General features: G+C 41.7%; 1 protein-coding gene across 17 annotated transcripts in view; it reads right to left on the bottom strand.

Moving 5' to 3' along the window:
- Positions 1 to 21,578, bottom strand: part of CEP192 (centrosomal protein 192) — a 151,007-nt gene that overhangs the window by 45,143 nt on the left and 84,286 nt on the right. For 16 of the 17 annotated variants that reach the window (XM_089305389.1, XM_017343984.4, XM_089305392.1 and 13 more), the window contains 11 exons: positions 20,014 to 20,182; positions 16,591 to 17,515; positions 15,562 to 15,710; positions 12,998 to 13,228; positions 4,563 to 4,688; positions 4,242 to 4,385; positions 4,045 to 4,108; positions 3,495 to 3,634; positions 3,302 to 3,394; positions 2,332 to 2,450; positions 1,334 to 1,510 (listed from right to left, as the gene is read on the bottom strand). In XM_089305389.1, coding sequence (XP_089161515.1) covers positions 1,334 to 1,510; positions 2,332 to 2,450; positions 3,302 to 3,394; positions 3,495 to 3,634; positions 4,045 to 4,108; positions 4,242 to 4,385; positions 4,563 to 4,688; positions 12,998 to 13,228; positions 15,562 to 15,710; positions 16,591 to 17,515; positions 20,014 to 20,182 — 2,337 coding nt within the window. The remainder of the gene's footprint in view (positions 1 to 1,333; positions 1,511 to 2,331; positions 2,451 to 3,301; positions 3,395 to 3,494; positions 3,635 to 4,044; positions 4,109 to 4,241; positions 4,386 to 4,562; positions 4,689 to 12,997; positions 13,229 to 15,561; positions 15,711 to 16,590; positions 17,516 to 20,013; positions 20,183 to 21,578) is intronic. The other variant, XM_089305398.1, reaches the window with a different exon arrangement.

Below are 21,578 nucleotides of genomic sequence, written 5' to 3'. Positions count from 1 at the left end.
TAAGTCAGCAAATAGAAGCATACTCTCTTCAAATTAAAGAAAAAAAAACCTTGCCACTATAAAGCCGAAAAGCATCACAGTGTTCCTGTATGCAATTTACCTAATATAATTTTTGAAGAACGTTTAGCACATGTTAATTTGATTCATAATGAACTGAAAATAAGATTTCAGGATATATGGCATCTAAGGAACATCTGGGTTTTAAGAACAGCCATCTTTGCAGTATTAATTATTTGCTACAGATTTTGTCACAGCACGGACAGTTCTGTCAGGATCCACACAAGACTGCCTGTGGTTCTGACTCAGCTTCTTTGTATCTCTGACTTAAAGGACCAGATCCACTATAGGATCAACTATGTGTTAAAAAGAACAAGGTCGGGGAACAGTTTGGTGTTGCAGCGGGTTAAGCTACGACTTGTGATATTGGAGTCCTGGCTACTCTGCTTCCGATTCAGCTTCCTGCTAATAGACTCCGATTGCAGCAAAAGATGGCCAAAGTACTCGGGTCCCTGCCATCCAGGAGACAGACAGGGATGGAGTTCCTGGCTCCCGACTTTGGCCTGGCCTAGCCCCAGCCACTGCAGCCATTTGAGGAGCGAACCAGCAGATGAAAGCTTTGTTTCTCTTGGTCTCTACCTGGCTCCCACTCTGGCTTTCATATAAACAAATATGACTTAAAAAAAAAGGAATAAGCTTTCTGATTTTTCCTTCCTACCTTTCCATAACACTTTTCATAGGAAGAACACAAGAAAATGTAATCTCTTAATTACCTAAAAATTTTTTTTTTAAGATTTATTTATTTATTTGAAGGGCAGAGTTACAAAGAGAGAGAGAGAGACAGATCTTCCATCTGCTGGTTCATTCTCCAGATGGTTTCAACGGCCAGAGCTGGGTAAATCTGAAGCTAGGAGCTTCTTCCAGGTCTCCCACATGGGTGCAAGGACCCAACACTTGAGTCATCTGCTGCTTTTCCAGGCCATTAACAGGGAGCTGGATTGGAAGTGGAACAGCCAGGACTTGAATCTCCACCCATATGGGGTACACTGAAGGCAAAAGCCTAACCTTCTATGCCACAGCACCAGCCCCTTAATTACCTAAATGTCATTAGCAATAGAGAATTCATCAAAGAGTCTAGAAAAACTGAAACCTATTTCTTAAGGATACACTTTCAAAAGAGAAATTTTTAATTAAAATCCACAATTTGAAGATTAAGCACATGTAAGATAGCTTTATCTCAATCTAAAATCAATACTTGGTCACAATTAACAGAGAGTAACATTAGAATATTAAATAACAAAATATTAGCTCCCCAAGCTGCAGTGTGTATACTTACTGTGTTCGACCAAGAGGGACACCACCCCAAGTCAAAAACTGCTTGTTGGACAAAATCGATGGAATATCTGAGAAGCAAGATCCAGGTGACAGAGGTTTACTTTCTGAAGAAATTACTTCACCTTTTAACACTACTTCGTACTGAGGTCCGAACGGCTGCACAAATATTGTCAAGACCCTAACAAAGCAAAAAAAGAAAAGAAAAAAACTCAGCTGTATTAAATTCTTTTGGCAACTATATCCTACATGATTCCTTTGTCCAAGAGACTGTACTGGGTGCTGAGGATCCAGTGATTGTCCCACCCTTGGAGCTTATGTTCCAGAGAAAAACAGTCAAGGAAAAAATGATCAGAATAACATCCACATGGAAGGATGAGAAGTTCACAGTGCTACAGAACACGATTTGCAAGAGATTTGGGAAGGGCTGAGGAAGGCCTCCCAGACACGCTGAGAGCAAGCATTTCCGGCACAAGGCGTGCACAGGTACAGCCAGATTCCTGGCTTCTTCTGCAGGGTCTGAGCAGCAGACCAAGCACACGAGTGTCCTATGCAACCTGGGCTGCGCAGAGAGCCATAGGGGTCTCAGAAGGGTGTACTTCAAGTTAGGTTGAGGCAAACAAGTTCAAATACTAATGACAATGCTGTTCTGACTAAGTTCATATTCACTTCTCATCCAGGTGCCAAAAAACCATAAGCCTAGAGAATTTTAAATTAACTGACAAGGTCAACTAAGGCTTCCTGGGAGAAAAACCAAAATTGATGTTTTATCATTTTCTCTTGTCAGAACAGACTTAAAAATAGTGATTTCTTAATTTCTCTCCAGCTCATTTGAAAGATTTTTAGTAACAAAAAGAAGAGAAGTTATTAGGCAGAACATGTTACCATTATCACTATTAGGTAAAGCAAAACATGTTAACTTTATTATTGAGCCTGCAAGTGAAGCACATCTAAATGAATGCTTCTCATTTACAATTCTCACTATAAATATTTGCAAATTACCTCTCCTCACGGGCTTTGGGGTCCTTTGGAGTAAATGAAACTTTAACTTCATGCTCTTCTCCAGGTTTAAGGAATAGATTCTCTGGATCCACTGAAAAGTGACTTCCTGGTACTGAGACCTAAACATTGACACATAAGCATCACTAAATACTGACTAAACAAGTACAGCTTTCCCTCCAGTTCTTTCTCTCCTTGTCACTTTCTACGGCAGGGTATTTAACCCTTCCTCATGCCCACCACTATCCCAACTCACCCTATTCTCTTGGAAAGGATAGTCTGTCCCCTTTTCTCCCACCCCTTCCCAATTCCCATCATTGACACCTCTCTCACTCTTGGGTCTCAGAAATACTGTCGACATACATAGAGCACTCCTCTCCAACACTACCTAGCCACAGGATGACATACACATTTCTCAGGAACTAATATAGAACTTGATGCCTAAATTCAAAACATTAGATTTTAGAATTAAAGCACCCTGGCCGGTGCTGCAGCTCACTACGCTAATCCTCTGCTTGTAGCGCTGGCACCCCAGGTTCTAGTCCCAGCTGGGGTGCCAGGTTCTGTCCCGGTTGCTCCACTTCCAGTCCAGCTCTCTGCTGTGGCCCGGGAAGGCAGTAGAGGATGCCCCAAGTGCTTGGGCCCTGCACCCGCAAGGGAGACCAGGAGGAAGCACCTGGTTCCTGGCTTCAGATCGGCGCAGTGCGCTGGCTGTAGCAGCCATCTAGGGGGTGAACCAACGGAAAAGGAAGACCTTTCTTTCTGTCTCTCTCTCACTAACTCTGTCACACACACAAAAAAGAATTAAAGCACCCTAGCATGTATATGTATAATCCAGATATTAAGGCACTGGCAGCGACTCTTCCACTGGAGCCTCATGGCTCTGATGAGTCAGGCAGCCCAGCAGCCTCCAGACAGGGGGAGACTCTGATGACCTGAGACCACTCTATAGCACCCTGACAGGAATTCTTACCTTGATATCTAGATAAACTTCAATATTCCCAGCATTTTTCAAAGGTAAGTGATGGTGTGTTGAGGAATTCACACTGGACAGTAAATGCATAGTCTAGAGGATGGAGCAATACAGGTACTTAAAAAAAAAAAAGTCACAAAGTGAAATCAATCTTAACACAAAATGGTAACGGCAAAGAGACATGTGAGGGTACCTGTAAATCCCTTGGAGCATGTATCCTAGCTACTCCTGCTCTTGCTCGGAGAGCAACACTTTGAAGAACTGGTGTAGGGTTTGGGCTGTCAACTTCTATATCAATTCTTGCCAAGAATTCTTCTGCTGAGTCTAGAATCTCTATAAAAGTTCATTCTTTTAGTTCACAGACCAAAGTTATTTTAATTCTAAATGCCACTAGCAGTTTAACACAATACCCTTAAAAGGAGTCACAAGAAAATTTAGGTAAGACTATTTAAAAGAATAAAAAGAGGAACAGAAATGAGTGGAGAGAGGTGGAAAAAGAAGGGAAACATCCAACTGGTAGATGTGATAAGATCAATTATGAGAAAATATTTCCAAAGGTTTTCTGTGTTGTTTGCTCAGGTTACCCACGCCAAAACAGCATGTTGTGCACCCCATTTTGTAAACAACATAAAGTAGGTGACAAATCATTCAAAGTATGCACATTTATTGACAGAGAAATAAACCTGAAGTCTGTAGTTTATTTAGCTGAGTAAAGCAATTCCCAGACAATGTAAACATAATACCTGAAGAAGCGATTAGTTTATTTGGACTATGGAAAAGAACCCAAATTATCAGAAATTCTGGATCCTATAAAATAAAAAAAAAATTCTTTAGTAAGTGAATACTGGTATTAAGATTGAAATCTTAATGAAAGAAAAGCAGTGTGAAAACTTTCCCTTCTTTTTAACTCTAAGCCAATTCCTCACAATGCCCGACCTACCTGTCCATCATAACTGGCAGGAATCAGGTGACTGACTACAGAAGGGGCTGCCAGTTGAGAAACCACATCAGCACGAGGAGCAGCTTTCACAGAAGCATGGATGGGCTCCTTCGAAAACGTGAAGCAGCGCCAGGCTACTGCATCCTGTCCAGAAACAGAAGAATCTCTTTTAGTAAAGCTGATAGTGTAATGTTAAATTTGTTCACAGAATCCTTAAGAAAATAAGGAAAACAAAAATTAACCAAGGATTATATTAGCAATGCCTACAATTCCAAGTCCATGTAGTCTGCCCATGGTGTCTCACTGCATGTTAGTACTTACAGCATTAATCATCAGTCTGATTGGCACAGAGGCGTGCGTCCGGTTTATCAGTTTTAACGGGAGAGCTTTCCAGCTTCCATAAGTCAAGTCACCAAAATCAAGAACATCTTTTTTTTCTGTTTCTACCTAATTATTGAAGGAAAAAGAGATGGATTTATGAAAAGCAACATATTAGTAAATATCTCACCTTATATTCATATCATTGACTTTACTAACTACAAATTGAGAGTCAGTAGGACTATTTTACAATTGTTTATCTTCTACAAAAACAAACATTAAATTCTTCTTTTGAGGTACTATATATATCCAAATATATTATAAAATAAAGCAATATCTTAGCTGCCACTACTTTGAAAAGACTATAGATCTTAGGATAAACTGACAATTCATAAAATATGCAATCTCCCTTCAATACTTCTGCTAATAGAATACTGACTTTTCAGTTGCCTTCAAAAGAAATCTGAATGTTTAGTTATTTTCATATCTAATTAAAACTTCTAAAATACTGAAAATGTTTAAAATCATATCAAAATAGACATATCAGAAGGTTTAATGTAAGTGCCTACTACCACAGAAGACTGATTTCTGTAAACCTGGAAGACCAACAAAACAGAGCTCCTACACCCACACATGCAGAAATGTAGGGTAACATTTACACACACAAACTTTTTTCTTTTTTTACTTGAGCCAAATATTAAATACAGGAAAGTCAAAGGCAGACTGGCAAAGGGAGCTGACTTTGGTGGTGACACATGAAGGTCTGGTGTCCAGACTTGCCTCCAAGGAGGTCAAGTTTACATCTTCCTGTGAACAGAAGACAGGATGTCAGGCTTGTTATGGGCAGAGTGAGGATAGATGGAATCTAAACTCCATGCAGAAAGTCCAAAATTTCAAAGTGCCCTTTCTAGAAATTAAAAGGGAACTGGAAAAACTCTGTTCACACGTCTAGGCAGGCAACAAGGAGCCTATACAGGAAGGTGGAGGCATGGAGAGGTCACATTCAAGAACATGAAAGCCCAGGCCTAGGCCATGTCAAGCACAGGAGCCCCAAGCTGAGACTCAAAGGAACCTTCAGGGCCTGGAATGCATTTCAGTGTCATTCTGTAATGTACTCTTTAGGGACACTTTCAAAATCCAGGAAACATGGGGTCCCCAGAGAAAAATGTGAACTCAAATTAAAATTTTTAAGTATCAATTAAAAAATGAGAAATCACATGAAGAAAATAAGTAGGATAACCAAGCAAAAGGAACAAGTAGAAGCACTAGTAACCCAAGAACTAGAAATAATCAGAAATATTTATTATTACAAAGTAAGTTCATTTTAAATACAGGTAGGAAAATAGAGTCAGTGATGGAAAAGCAGAAGATTCATGAAGCATGAAGCAATGGTGAGCAAAACAACAGGAACTATGATAAAGACCAATCTGTTAAAAAATTTAATGTTGGGGCTGGCACTGTGGTGCAGCGGGTTAAAGCCCTGGCCTGAGGTGCCAGCATCCCATATGGGCGTTGGTTCTAGTCCCGGTTGATTCTCTTCCAATCCAGCTCTCTGCTATGGCTTGGGAAAGCAGTAGAAGATGGCCCAAGTGCTTGGGACCCTGCATCCACATGGGAGACCTGGAAGAAGCTCCTGGCTCCTGGCTTCAGATTGGTGCAACTCCGGCCATTGTGGCCATCTGGGGCATGAACCAGCGGATGGAAGACGACCTCTCTTTCTGTCTCTACCTCTCTCTGTAACTCTTTCAAATAAATAAAATAAATCTTTAAAAAAAATTTAATGTTGATTTTAAGAACCATTGTGAAATAAAATGTTAGTCAAAGATAATATGGAAGGAAAAGATGAGCATGAAAATGATCAAAGCTAGAGCAGGCATTGCTAGCACAGTAGGTTAAACAGCCGCTTGCCAATACCACATTCCATACTGGAGTGCTGGTTTGAGTCCTGAGTGTCCTGCTTCCATTCTATCTCCCTGCTAACGCATCTTGGAAAGCAGTTCAAGTGCTTGGGCCCTTGCCACTCATGTGGGAGACCTGGATGGAGCTTCCAGCCTTGAAGTTCCAGCTGTTGTAAGTATTTGTGAAGCGAACAAGCAGATAAAAGTGCTAAAAGTGCGCTCTCTTTCTCTTGCTCACTTTGCTTTTCAAGTAGATGAAAATTTTTTTAAAAATTATCAAAGCTTACTGTGTTGCTTGGAAACAGAATTCCTGACTAACTTTAGACTTAGGTAATCAACTTGAAAAAAAATGGGAATGGAAATGTGGAACTTTTAAACTAACACAAAAGGGAAAAAGAAAATGTAATATACCCAAAAGGCATCAAGAAAGGAGGGGGAGAAGGGGCCAGCATTGTGGCATAGAGGGTAAAGCTGCCACCTGTGGCGCCAGCATCCCATGAGTCCTGGCTGATGGCCTAGGAAAGCAGCGGAACATGGCCCAAGTGGTTGGGCCCTTGAACTCATGTAGGAGACCTGGAAGAGGACTGCTTCTCAGCCTTTTGGCTAAGATCAAGTGTAGGAGACCTAGAGGAGGCTCCTGGCTCCTGGCTCCAGCCTGGCTCAGCTCTCACTGTTGTAGCCATTTGAGGAGTGAACCAAAATATACACAGAAGATCTCCCTCCCCACACTGTAACTCTGCCTTTCAAATAAATAAATAAATCTTAAAAGGGGAGGCGGTGGCGCTGTGGCACAATAGGTTAATCCTCCAACTGCAGCACTGGCATCCCATATGAGCACCTGTTCTAATCCCAGCAGCTCTTCTTCTGATCTAGCTCTCTGCTATGGCATGGGAAAGCAGTGGGGAATGGCCCAAACTCTTGGGCCCCTGCACCCACATGGGAGACCCGGAAGATCCTAGCTCCTAGTTCCAGATCGCCTCAGCTCTGGCTATTATGGTCATTTGGGAAGTGAACCAGCGGATGGAAGATCTCTCTGTCTCTTTCCCTCTCTCTGTCTGTAACTACCTCTCAAATAAATCAAAAAAAAAAAAAAAAAAAAAAAAAAAAAGAGGGGAGAATAAATGGAGAAAAATGTAGCTGAGTTTTTAAGGGATATCATAATGAAACAGATGTTGAAAACAGAAAAGCAAAGAGATGGAAATAGATATGCCAGCAAATTAGTCAACAAAACAAAGATGACACAGCAATATCAATACCAGACAAAACAGACTCTAAGACAAAAGGGATAAAGAGAATTCTTACTTGAAAGATAAAACATTTCACTTAAAAGATAAAACAATTGGGAGCCTAAGCACAAGTAGCAATACAGCTGCAGAACACTCAAGACAAAACTGCTACACTGTAAGTCTCCCTACTAAAGACATTTCACATCTGCAGCCACCTCTCAGACACTGAAAGACCATGAGCAAACAAAAATACTAGTAATAATAAAGTAAAACCTCAGCAATTACACAGAAGATTTAAATTACAGAGTGATAAGTCAGAGCAAAAGGGCACATAAGAACTCTGTAACTCAGAGCTTCTTTATAAGCACACAGTGAGCATCAACATAGCATGAAGGTGTACTAGACTACACAGTCTATCTCCATCCCTTACTCTGGCCGCAGTGGGAGAAAGGGAGGGGGTGAGGCAGAGAAAGACAGGCCAAACTCTCCCATTTAGAAACTACAGATACACTTTAAAGTCTTTTTTGACCAACTTTAATACATAAGCCTTTATCAATGTGGGGGGGGGAATGCCTAACTGACTATAATTACTGGTTTTGGTGCATATATATGTGATACAGAATTTTTTTTTTTTTCTCTTTTATTTAATGAATATAAATTTCCAAAGTACGATTCATGGGTTACAATGGCTTCCCCCCCCATACCGTCCCTCCCACCAACAACCCTCCCCTTTCCCACTCCCTCTCCCCTTCCATTCACATCAAGATTCATTTTCGATTATCTTAATATACAGAAGATCAGCTTAGTATACCTTAAGTAAGTATTTCAACAGTTTGCTCCCACACAGAAACATAAAGTGAAAAATAATAGATGATTTTTTTAAAATGATGATGAAATCAGATCAGACCTATTGTCATGTTTAATCCCAGTGAGAGTCAAGTTGGGAATTGAAAATTTCTTTTTTTTTTTTTTTTTTACAGAAGATCAGTTTAGTGTACATTAAGTAAAGATTTCAGTCGTTTGCACCCCCATAGAAACACAAAGTGAAATATACTGTTTGAGTACTCGTTATAGCATTAAGCCTCAGTGTACAGCACGTTAAGGACCGAGATCCTACATGAGGAGTAAGTGCACAGTGACTCCTGTTGTTGACTTTACCAATTGACACTCCTGTTTATGGCATCAGTAATCTCCCTATGCACCAGTTATGTGATACAGAATTTTAAAAACCATGTTAATTGAGAAATATGCCTGCTTACACTTTCAGACTAGCTGTTGCACCTAAGGGGTCTGTACTGTAGCGGGGAGAGGGGGGCAAGAAGGATCAAATAATAATAGAGACTGGCTATTTAGCATATAAATGGCAAAAAGCACAAAGCAGAGAATTAGGACAAAGGGCAGTGAGAATGTGGGGAGAGGGTAGTTGGGGGCCTCCATTCTTTAAATGTCAGCAGAGATCAGAGAAAATGAGAGTGAAGTGTTGCCACCCCTGGCAGAAAGATTTCAGTCAGTAAACAACAGTCTTCAAAATCAGATGAGGATTCTATCAGTGGCTTCTTCATCACTAGAGATACTTTCTGATCTGCTATGACAGGTATCCAAAAAGCTATCTTCATGTGTATCCAAACTGATTTTATAGCAATTTTCATCCACAAAGGCAATTTAAAAAGTTTGGGAAAAATAGGGAGAATAAGATTTTAGTGCTGATTCTTACCCTGACTACTCCATTTCCCATTCAGCTTCCTGCTAGTGTGGTGGCAGGGGGCAGGCGATAAGAGATGATGCTCTGCCCGCTATGTGGGAGACCCAGATGGAGTTCTGGGTTCCTTGCTTCTGCCTGGCTCACCTCTTGCTGTTGCAAGGCATTTGGAGAGTGAAATTTCAAGTAGATAGAAATACACTTTTTTTAAAAAAAAAAAAGTATGAGTTTATTTTGGTGCACAACATTTTTTAAATTCACAGCTTTTTTTCCTAATTCATCTGCCACATGTTATGAAAAACAATCTGCACAAAATAAACTCCTGCTTTTAATTTTATTTTCCACAAACTTTATGAATTCTCTAATGTGATGCTGCCACTGAGTCACTGAAGCCAAAACGCTCATCCAGGTAACACAGTACTTGTTTTTATTTATTCTGTACACATATGGTCAAGATTTCCCCACCTAATCACTTAACAGTTTCTTAAAGTAATATTTAAAAGGTTAATGTATAACATCTAATATTTACACACCACCAGTAATCATCATTAAATTGGGTTAAACTTCTTGTTCTTAGGGTCACAGTGTTGTGGCACAGCAAGTAAAGTCATGGCCGCCTGCAAATGCTGGCATCCCATATGGGCATGATCCACTGTTCTAATTCCCATCCAGCTCCCTGCTAAAGGCCTGGGAAAATCAAAAGATGGCCCATGTGTTTGGGCTCCTGCCACCCATGTGGGAGACCTGGATGCAGTTCCTGGCTTTGGCCTGACTCAGCCAGGGGCATTGCGGCCATCTGAATAGTGGAGAAGCAGATGGATCACTCTTTCTCTCTGTCTCTCCCTCTCTCTAACTGTGCCTTTCAAATAAGTAACAATACTTGATCTTAGCCAAAAGGCCAGGAAGCAATAAATCTTAAAAAAAAAAAAAAAAAAAAAAAAAAAAATTTGTCTTCTGGGACCAGCATCGTGGCATAGTGGGTAAGGCTGCTGACTGCAATGTTGGCATTCCACGTGGGCACTGCTCTGCTTCCGATCCAGCTCCTGCTGATGGCATGGGAAAAAGCAAAGGAGCATGACCCAAGTGCTTGGGACCCTGCCACCCATGTGGGAGAGCCAGAGGAAGCTTCTGGGTTTGGCCTGGCCCAAGCCAGGCCATTGCAGTCATTTAGGGAGTGAACTCTGGCTCTCCCTCTCTTTCTCTGTACTTCAAATAAATACATAAATCTTAAAACTACTTTTTTCTTAGTTTTCTTTTTTTAAACCACTTAAGTCAAGTGACTTTTTAGAACATCCAAACCAACACCACTGCAGTAGTTACAGACAAGCACTTCATCCTAAGGAGTGAATCTGTGGGAATAGTATCAGGCCCTTCCCTCTTTCCCGAGGGATACTTTTTAGAGGAAGAAAAACAACCCTTGTCTTATACTTGGGATACAGGGTCTGATCTATGTTACACTTTTTGTTGTCTAACCAAACAAAAAACACTGAGTTGAAAAAAGCCAAGTAATGGGAGAAAATAATCCCAAAGCATAATAAGTAGTAAGGAATTAAAATGCAGAATTATAAGGAACATCTACAAAAATTGCCAAAGATACACAAAACAACAGAGAAAAAAAAAAAAAGTCCGAACAGCCAGTGCAAAAGAAAATGACTAATAAAAATATAAAAGATGCTCAATACCACTAGTGATCCAAGCAAGCAAATTAGAATATATGTTATTCAGCATCCAAGAAATAATAAATAAAATAAATAAATAAATAAAATAAGCAAGCAATTAAAAATCTAATAATAACAAGTGTTAGCAATATAAACTTTTATCCATTTCTTCTAAGAACATAAACTGGAGACAACTTAGAAATATGTAGCTAAAGCAAAGGTCCATACACTGATAAATATGATGTCTACAGTAGGTTACTAAAAATCTGTATAAAATTCCTACATTATGTCATACAGGGGATACTTTTCCCCACTCAAATCCCACCGGCCTTTAGGTCTAATACCTTTAAGTTTCATCCCTCCGGGAGGTAACTGGCCTAATTACTACTGAATGACCCTTTAACACCAGTGATTGCCAAACTTGCTCATTTTTGTCACAAAGTTCAGACATAGACATCAGTAGGTCTGGAAGTCTGTGGGCTGATTCCAATGAGCATACTGGGAACCACTGCCTTACCCTGCTAAGTTTCACGAATGTTAGCCACTCACAACACAGCAACTTCAAATACTGAGTAGTTGAAATTTTTCATGTCTGCAACAAAAATGTTAGCTTCTTTAAGGGCAGAGTCCAAAAGCTGACCAGAGTGGAACATACTGAAATCCAGAAAATTACTGAAATTGGGTGTCAGTGGCTTTCAACTACAGTGATTTGCCAACATCTGGGGGGCAGTTTTGGTTTTTACAACCAGGGTAAGAGGGGTTGCTGGCATCTAGTGGTTGGAGGCCACAGATGCTGCCAAACATCCTCTCCTGCACACCCACCCACCCCAAATAACAGTCCAGCCCAAATGCCAACGATGTTAAAGCTGAAAACCCCTGCTCTAGAAGACAGCCAGCACCGCAGAGCTCATTGAACAGTCCATAAAATGGCATTTCAGTAAAAAGGAAAAGATTATTAAGAGATTATACTACAAGAACACCTACAAACTCTATTTCCTCTATTATACTCCAGAAAATGCACCAAGTGGCTAAGCTGGCCCCTAGTGCAACTGCACCATGGGAAAACCCTAAACTCCACAGCCTCAAAGGAGGCTGCCCTGCCCTTCCTTCACCACATCCACCTCTGAACTACCCTTATAGTCAAAGCTCAGCAACACTTGTTAATTTTGCATAAACATCCTAGATTTAATTCGCGTTAGAAATGAACTAATTTTTACCTATCATGAGAAGGTATTCTATCTTTCCTTTTTTGTACCTTCCCTCATAACTACCCCATATTCCTTTTCTTTTCACTCTGTTGGTTCTGACTTCACCTACCATCAACTAAAAAGAGACACTTCTTGTAAAGCAGTTGTTAATTAAAATTGTAATTTCAAATTATCTAAGATTTAAAAATTACTGATATACATAGTCACCCTCAACTCTGATTCAGTTGGTCTCGGTGGGATTCAGGGATTGGGATAGAATTAAAGGTTCTCAGTGTTACTCCATCATGCACTCAGGGTTGAGAGCCATTGTCCCAAGTGGGCAATAATCTAATGAATGCTTATTATCCTAATTAGGCTAGGCTAATTTATTTCTCTTGCTTTCAGAATATGGGTGACTGCAGAGAGAAATGTTTCTAGGTAGCATCTAATCTAAAGGTATAGAAAAGAGAAAGGAATATGAATCACTGGTACTTTCCTAAATGGATATATAAGTACACAATGAAAACCAGTTGGAGGACAGGGTTTAATGTTTTATTCTGCTTTATAAACATCTTGGGAAGTATATTTATGTTTCCATGAAACAACAGAAATATTTTAAATTTTTCTATGAGAAGATATTAAAGATCAATGTTTGGCTTGAACTTAAACCATGTGTTCCCAAATCCATCTTTTCCAACTATTACTTCAGAGGTTAAACAATCTCCATATAAAATCCCTGGTATGACAAAGATTCATTTACAAATACTTACCTCGATAACAGGGACCTCAGCAAGAGCAGTGAGCACAACTCTGCTTGCCAAGGCTTCTGCTTGCACTATTGTTTCAGCATCTGCCGAAAATGGCCAAGAAGAAATACTGAATAAGCATCTGAAAATCCCAGGACTGGAAGGGATAAAAAGCACTTTTATCTCTTCTGTGGCATGAGGTCTTATGATGACTTTATTCTTGAAAACCAAACATGGATATGTTGAAAGATCCACCTTTAAAAAAGAACCACATAATTCATTAAGAAAGGGCTTCACAATGAAAATCAAGTAGAACCACCTAGTCTAAGATTCCTTTTTGTAATCACTTCAGCTACCAAATCTAGATATTTATTATTGATCAGAAATACCCAAATCTGACAATACATTATCTACAAAGAACAATCAGTCAGAATGTTCTGTGAGTTGAACTGTTTTCATTGCATAAAGATTGTGTCCTCCTAGTATTTTTAAAACAAACATACTGGTCAATATCCTCATTTTTCTTAGTAGGGGCACTGAGAACACTTTTCACAGTCCCAGGAATCTCTCCAGGATGTGTTTTTTGCTGGTAGGGAGGGGAGAGTGCTCGAAAGGTCCCAAAGCCTCTGATTGTGGCCCCAACCACCTGTCCCCTTACAGTAAGTGAAGATCTTCTTTCTACACACCCTTTCCACAAACAACACTAATACTACTTCATTCACACACTTCTAGTTGTCCCTGAAAGTATCCTCAAATCTCACTTTCCACCCTCAACCCTTTCCTCAATCACCTGCTTTAACACAACCTGAGGACCTGAATACAGAGGGAAAAGCGAGGAAATGGAGAGCAGGCAAAATAAATGCTGCTAGCAGGGAAGAAGAAAAGCGAACCCACGAGCCAGTGCTGCTTCCCAGGAGCAGTCACAGAGCAAGGGCATTTCAAAACCAAACCCGCTGATCGTATTTCCTACCCTCCCGACTCTGCCGTTCAAATGGTCACTGCAATCAGCAAACGAGATGTAGAGCCCAGAATTATAGCAGCGGTAATTGACGTGTGAGGGCCACTACTAAGAATGCTAAAATTCTTTTTCCAGATATTTCAAAAGATCATGAAAGAAAATGAGCAGATAAATTAGCCAAAATGATACCCTCCTAAGTAAATGAAAAACAAATTACATGAAGAGTAACTTTTTTTTTCCCAGATAAATCACAGTAACCTGTATTTCATCACATTTAACAAAATTGGCAGAAAGGCACCATTGGTGTGGCTCAGTGGATTAAGCTGCCATCTACACCTCCGGCATCCTAGATGGGCACTGGTTCGAGTCCCAGCTGCTCCACTTTTGATCCAGTTCCCTGATAATGTGCCTGGGAAAAGAGCGGAAGATGGCTCAAGTCCTTGGGCCCCCTGCACCCATGTGTGAGAACGAGAAGAAACTTCTGGCTCCTGGATTCTTGTAGCCATCTGGGGAGCGAACGAACAGATGGAAGATGTCTCTCTCTCTCTCTCTCTCTGCCTCTGTTTCTCCATAACTCTTTCAAATAAATAAATAATAATAATAATAAAAACCCTGGCAGGGCCGACGCCGTGGCTCACTTGGCTAATCCTCCGCCTGTGGCGCCGGCACACTGGGTTCTAGTCCCGGATGGGGCGCCAGATTCTGTCCCAGTTGCTCCTCTTCCAGTCCAGCTCTCTGCTGTGGCCAGGGAAGGCAGTGGAGGATGGCCCAAGTGCTTGGGCCCTGCACCCACATGGGAGATTAGGAAAAAGCACCTGGCTCCTGGCTTCGGGTAGGTGCAGCATGCCGGCCAGAGCGGCCATTTGGTGGGTGAACCAACAGAAGGAAGATTTTTCTTTCTGTCTCTCTCTCTCACTGTCTAACTCTGCCTGTCAAACAAAACAAAAAACAAACAAACAAACAAAAACTGGCAGAGAACAGAATATAAATTTGCTGCTAGTTTTAAAAACAATTGATATGTTCTTATTTGACTCACAGAAAAGTATCAGCATATTTATGTAATATCACAAATAACAAATTATGATTAATAAATTAAAAATAAATAACTTGTGCACTCAATTTTACTTTATTTATTTATTTATTTATTTTGACAGGCAGAGTGGACAGTGAGAGAGAGAGACAGAGAGAAAGGTCTTCCTTTACTGTTGGTTCACCCTCCAATGGCTGCTGCGGTCAGCGCACTGCAGCCGGCGCACCACACTGATCCGATGGCAGGAGCCAGGTGCTTCTCCTGGTCTCCCATAGGGTGCAGGGCCCAAGTACTTGGGCCATCCTCCACTGCACCCCCGGGCCACAGCAGAGAGCTGGCCTGGAAGAGGGGCAACCGGGACAGAATCCGGCACCCCGACCGGGACTAGAACCCGGTGTGCCGGCTCCACAGGCGGAGGATTAGCCTGGTGAGCCGCAGCGCCGGCCTCAATTTTACTTTTTAAACTGTACATACTACAACAAAAGGGGGAGTGAAGGAGATGTCATTCAGAGAATATGTGTGTGGAGGGGGAGAGTGTAGAAGGTCACAGAAATCAAGCACTTGATCACAATGCAATTGTTAAGCCAAATGAGAACTTACCTTTTCACCATTAACACTAACACTGAGAACCCCAATGCTGACTTGCAGCCAACGCTCAGTCGGGTTGAGTAGGCTAAGGTGGGTTTGTGAAGCAATACCAACACAGCACGCATGTGGGAACTTCAGCTCCTCAGGCACTCTGACATTCCCTGGGGAAGAAGTCAAAAGGAAGCTCTATGCGACACTGATTAAAAGCACAACTTGCTAAATGGAAATCATTATGTAAGACTATCTGTTTAGACCCAAGACCCACAGTGTAAGAGACCCAGATGTATAGGAGTCCTTAATGTGGTGCAAGCCATGGTGGAGCCCTGTTAACAATTCATTCCTGTTCCACCCAGCCCAGGAACAAAATACAGAACCAACCAAACTTACAATCAACAGCTAGCCAAATCTTTTGTATTATCAGTTCATAACCTCTTTTTCCTTTCACAAATAACAAGCTATTAGCTTAGGTAAAAAGCAGCTGCAGAGGCTCTTGCCTTCCATAGGTGTACACTTGTAACACCATCACCACTCTTCCCACTACCATACTTGCGAGAGCAGACTCAAATACAGCACCCCAGCAAGCAGGTGTGCAGGTCAGGAAAAGTAGAGGACCCAGCTCTGTGCAACCTGTAGCACAAGATCAGCCCCTACAGGTGGGAGTTGATGAGCACTCTGTCACCACCAAAGTATTACCTCCTGAAGACTCAGAAGGTAGAAGGTTACCCATTCATCCTGGGATTCAACTCTAAACTGGATATTCCTAAATGAAAGAGTAATGAAAATCCAAGAAAAGAAAGATAAGGAAGACAAAGGCACAGAGAGCTTTTTACCTGTGTAAGTTTTAGTGTTTTTCTAAGTAACTACAGGGACTCTTGCACAGAAAATACATTACAGTGTTCTCAATTTAGAACACAGAAAAAAACTTGCAAACACCTAAAGCCAACCAATATTTCCTTCAAACACGTTTTGTGATCTCATTTGAGAAAATTCAACTTTGAAATAATAGCAAGCAACAGTAACATGACAGAAAAAATCTCTTACCAAATCCTGATGTTATTCCTGAGTCCCATGGTTCAGTTCCACAATTTGCAGCAGCAGTTTGTGCAGGAAAGGGTTTTGCTGTGTTTAGCAGGTTCTGGTGTACGGCATTAGAATATGGGTTACCCAGGGAGCTGGTACCCATCAATCCAGAGCTGTTATTTGGTCCTAGACAAATCCCCAGGGCCACAGAGTTCTGAACATGTTCTCCTGTGACAGCAGGATAGGGATAGCATCCCGCGAATCCACAGACAGAGGTGCTGCTAGCATAGCACTGAGGCACAGCAACATTTCCAGCTACAGGAAGAGTCCCCAAATACTGCTGGGCAAAGGGAGCTGTGCTAAAAGAAGGTCGAGGCAAGAGTGTAGGCAGCACAGCAGGCATGTTCTGCATCTCAGCAGCAGAACCATGAACCAGAATGCCAGGAACAGGGATGTGCTGGTTTCCAGAGGTGCTGCAATTAATATGGCCACTGAATTCACTGCTGCCAGTTGACATATCTTCAGAAGTGATCCTCTGACCTCCACTCACAGACTCAGACTCACGGCAAGACACGGGGAGGTGTGCTGTGGCTGACCTGGCTTGATGGCTGAGATCTGACTTGCTCAGCAGAGCCAGATGGATTGGGTCCAACTCACTGAAGTTTGATGTCAAACCTACCTCGCTGGTCTCCAATATTTCTTCACTTTTAGAAGAAGGATCTTCACTTGATCTAAAATTAGTTTCTACATCTTCAGGGTTGCTTCTCATCGAAGTAGGTTCAGTCACTCTTTCCATATCAGAGGTACTCTGGATAATATATGATAATGCTCCTTGTCTTCTATTTTGAAATGGAACTTTTTCTCTCAGCTTTTCCATAGCTTGTTCCTCTGATGAAGCTGGACTGGCTTGCATAATTGTGGTGCTCAATTCACTGGTGATATCACTCTGAGTGTGAAAAAAAATGTTGAGTAATCCATAAATAAAATGCATATAACAAATTCACCCTGTGCTGGTATAATCTCACATAAAAAGATAAAGAGTTCCATGACATTATCTCCCTGAAAAATAATTGGTATGGGGCCAATGTTGTGGCATAGCAGGTTAAGCTGTCACTGATGCCAGCATATAACTTGTGTACTACTTCATGTTCTGGCTGCTCCATTTCTGATCCAGCTCCCTGCTAGTGGTCTGGGAAAAGCAGCAGAAGGTGGCCCAGGTGTTTGGGCCCCTGTTACCATTTAGGAGACCTGGATGAAGCTCCTGGCTTCAGCCTGTCCAGTCCTGGCATTGTGGCCACCTGGGGAGTAAACCAGTGGATAGAAGATATCTCTGTATGTGTGTGTGTAACTGACTTTCAAATAAATAAATCTTTTTTAAAAAATTGGTTTACACACAAAAAAAGAACTATATAGCTGTGAAATGCAAGCTTATGTTAGAAAATTTGCATTCACAGTTTTATAAAGACTTAGGAGGAAAATAAATAGGAGGTATAAACCAATTATATCTGAAAAATTCAGAGAGATACAAGACTACAATCATGTGATTTTTTTTCTGGAAAATTTAGGAGATTTATTTCTGTAAACTTTGTAATAGAAATCTAAATTAGTAACAAAGGAGTGGGGAGAAGTAAGCGTTCAAATGAGAGGAACATTAGGTTGGAGATACAAAGTCAGTTCCCAGCTCCTCCCACCCCCATTACATGTCCAGACTGCCGCACAGGCATGACAATTTAAAGATGCAGATTTTTATATGTACTAAGCCTTTTCCAGTATCTTGGCTTGTATGGTTCTGTTTTTGTAAGTATGAAAATACTGTTAACTGTCCTAGTGAATGTTTATATACTCATTTCTTGATAGTGTATAACCTGAAGGGTAACATCTACAGCTCTGCAGGAGGGACAAGCTGGGATGCACAAAAGTAAGACATACAAGCCTCACTGTTTCTAGTACTTGTCTGTCTGGAAGGTTCCCCTGGACCAAAGCTTTAGAAACAAAGATATTAATAAACAAAGACCAGATTATTTGCTGGTTTTGAATAGTAAAAAATAGTATGTATTCAGGGTGACTTACAGATGGCAAGCACTGCCCTCATACACTACTCCTCTGTGCAAAGAACCAGGTTTATGGAGGTTCAGTAAGCAAGGAGAAGTAACTGACTCAGCTCTTACCTACCACACTAAACAGAGATTCAATGTCTAACACCACCACTGCCAGACAGCTTTCATGGATGGATGTGAGACTCTGTCTAATGCACCACATGCTCAATGACTTCACAGCACACACTTAGTGCTCAGGAAGAGACCTGCAGAGCAGACCCACGGAAGTCATGTTTAGCTCACTAAAAACTGCACACTGTCACACAACACATTCACACACATGCTCTAGCTTCACCATCATAAATCTCTCAGAATTCCTTCTCTCTCTCCACAGCTCCCACCTTGGTAAGGGCCCATACTGTCTCTTGCTTAAAATGGCTATTGTCCCATGTCATCCCCCGGGTTTCAATATTGTTCCCTAAATCTCATGCTCATGGTAGAGTCAGCTTTTAAAACACCAAATCAGATGAGGTCAGTGTCCTGCTTATAAGTCTGAAAATGGTCATATTTTACAGCCAAGACCACACAGTTTGATTCCTCCTCTTTTTCTAGCCTCATTTCCTCTACCCACATACAAGATCCACCACAGCCATTCTGAACTTCTTGGCATACCTCTGATGCAGTGTCCAACCCACCATTTCACAATGTCCCCATTAGCCTTGGCTAAACTATCTCCTAACGCCCCTCAGAGCCAGCGTTTGGTCATTTCCCTCTGAATCCCCAAGCCATAGGTGTATTACAATGCACTTCATTATCTAGCATGTCTTATACTAGGCAGAGATAAACTTCTCTTTGTAACTCTAGTGCCTCTCCAGCATCAGCACTGTTTAATATGTACACATACACAAACAGCAATTCAGAGGGTACACAGGCCAGAACTTCAGTCTGAATCAAACAGTCCTATCTTGAGAGCTGAAATTCTTTTTTTTTTTTTAATTAATTTATTTTTTTATTTGTTGCCAAGCAGAGTTAGACAGTGAGAGAGAGAGAGAGAGAGAGTTACAGACAGTGAGAGAGAGACAGAGAGAAAGGTCTTCCTTCCATTGGTTCACTCCCCAAATGGCCACTACGGCCAGCGCTGCACTGATCCAAAGCCAGGAGCCGGGTATTCCTCCCAGTCTCCCATGCAGGTGCAGGGACCCAAGCACTTGGGCCATCCTCCTCTGCCCTCCCAGGCCACAGCAGAGAGCTGGACTGGAAGAGGAGCAACAGGGACAGAATCCGGCACCCCAACTGGGTCTAGAACCTGGGGTGCCAGCACCACAGGTGGAGGATTAGCCAAGTGAGCCACGGCGCCAGCCCAACAGCTGAAATTCTTACTATAAAAACATTCCAAAGGTCTGCCCACCTTACGGTCCTCTGGGCCATATTCCATGGCTGTGGTAGGACAGGTGCTCTCTGGTTCAGACACGTAAGTCAGCCTGCTCACACTGGCAAGTGAACTGGCCAGCCGAGACTGCTCATTCTCACAGGGAGGCTTCTGTTGAGCTGTAGAGCAAAAAGATTCTAAGGCATACCTGAAAAAGACAAGACGTTCTGACTACAGTGATCCATTCCTTTACTTAGTATTATCTGCATCAGCAAAAAGCCATTCCTGCTTGTCTATAATCTTATAAATAACCACAGAATCATCATTTACATTTAATTATATAAAATGGTAAATGGTTCTCATTGAATGAAGAACCTAATAAGCTATTTGTGAAATAAAAATGTCACAGCATTTTCACTAATAAATATCATACACATGGGGCCGGCACTGTGGTGTAGCAGGTAAAGCCACCACATGCAGCGCAGGCATCCCACATAGGTGCAGGTTTGAGTCCAGGCTGCTCCACCTCTGATCCAGCTCTCTTCTATGGCCTCAGAAAGCAGTACAGACGATAGCCCAAGTTCTTGGGCCCCTACACATGCATGGCAAACCCAGAAGCTCCTGGCTCCTGGGTTCGATTGGCCCAGCTCTGGCCATTGCAGCCATCTGGGGAGTAAACCAGCAGATGAGAGACCTCTCTCTCTCTCTCTCTCTCTCTCTCTCTCCCTCCCTCCCTCCCTCCCTCCCTCCCTCTCTCCCTCTGCCTCTCTGTAAATCTGCCTTTCCAATAAATAAATAAATCTTACTAAAAAAAAAAAGAAAACCATACAGACACTTGACAATGGTATCTTTCAATAAAAACTTATGAGTACCTTATAAAGAGCAATGAATAAAAGCATTCAAATATTACTGCCTCTAAAGAGCAAAGCAATGGGAATAGTCATACACACATACCAATGACAGGGAGTGTAAAGCAGTACAACTTTTGGATAAGTAAGTAAGTGGTACATGTCAAAATCCCGGTGAGAGGCTGGCATTGGTCAGAGTGGTAAAGAGGAGGCTTGGGATGCCCACATCCCATAATGCAGTGCCTGAGTTTCAGACACAGCTCCACTTCCAATTCCAATTCAAGCTAATGCACACCCTGCGAAGTAGCAAATGATGGCTCAAGTAGTTGGGGCCCTACCACCAGAAGAGGAGACACCTGGATTGAATTCCAGGCTCCTACTTTCAGCCTAGCCCAGACTCAGCTATTGCAGGCATTCAGAGAGCGAACCAGTAAACAGAAGCTCTCTTGCTGTCTCCCCCTGCCTTTCAAATAAATAAAAGCAAATGATATTTTAAAACTCCTGGACTCAGATATTTTGCATCTAGCAATTCATCCTCAGGAGAAAAAAATCAACAATAAACAGTTCACAAAAACTACATGTCACCACTATCAATAATAAAGTGGGAACTCTCACATGTCATATAGGGAGAACGAGGCTATCGAAATTCTGGCACAAACATACAATAAAACACTGCAGCCACTGAAAACTATGGGGCCGGCGCTGTGACACAGAGGGTTAATGCCCTGGCCTGCAGTGCCAGCATCCCATATGGAT

The sequence above is a fragment of the Oryctolagus cuniculus genome, chromosome 10, assembly GCF_051225735.1.
Source record: "Oryctolagus cuniculus isolate XC-2025 breed Fujian yellow rabbit chromosome 10, ASM5122573v1, whole genome shotgun sequence".
In the NCBI taxonomy this organism is placed as follows: domain Eukaryota; kingdom Metazoa; phylum Chordata; class Mammalia; order Lagomorpha; family Leporidae; genus Oryctolagus; species Oryctolagus cuniculus.
This window is presented reverse-complemented; position numbering and strand designations above follow the sequence as displayed.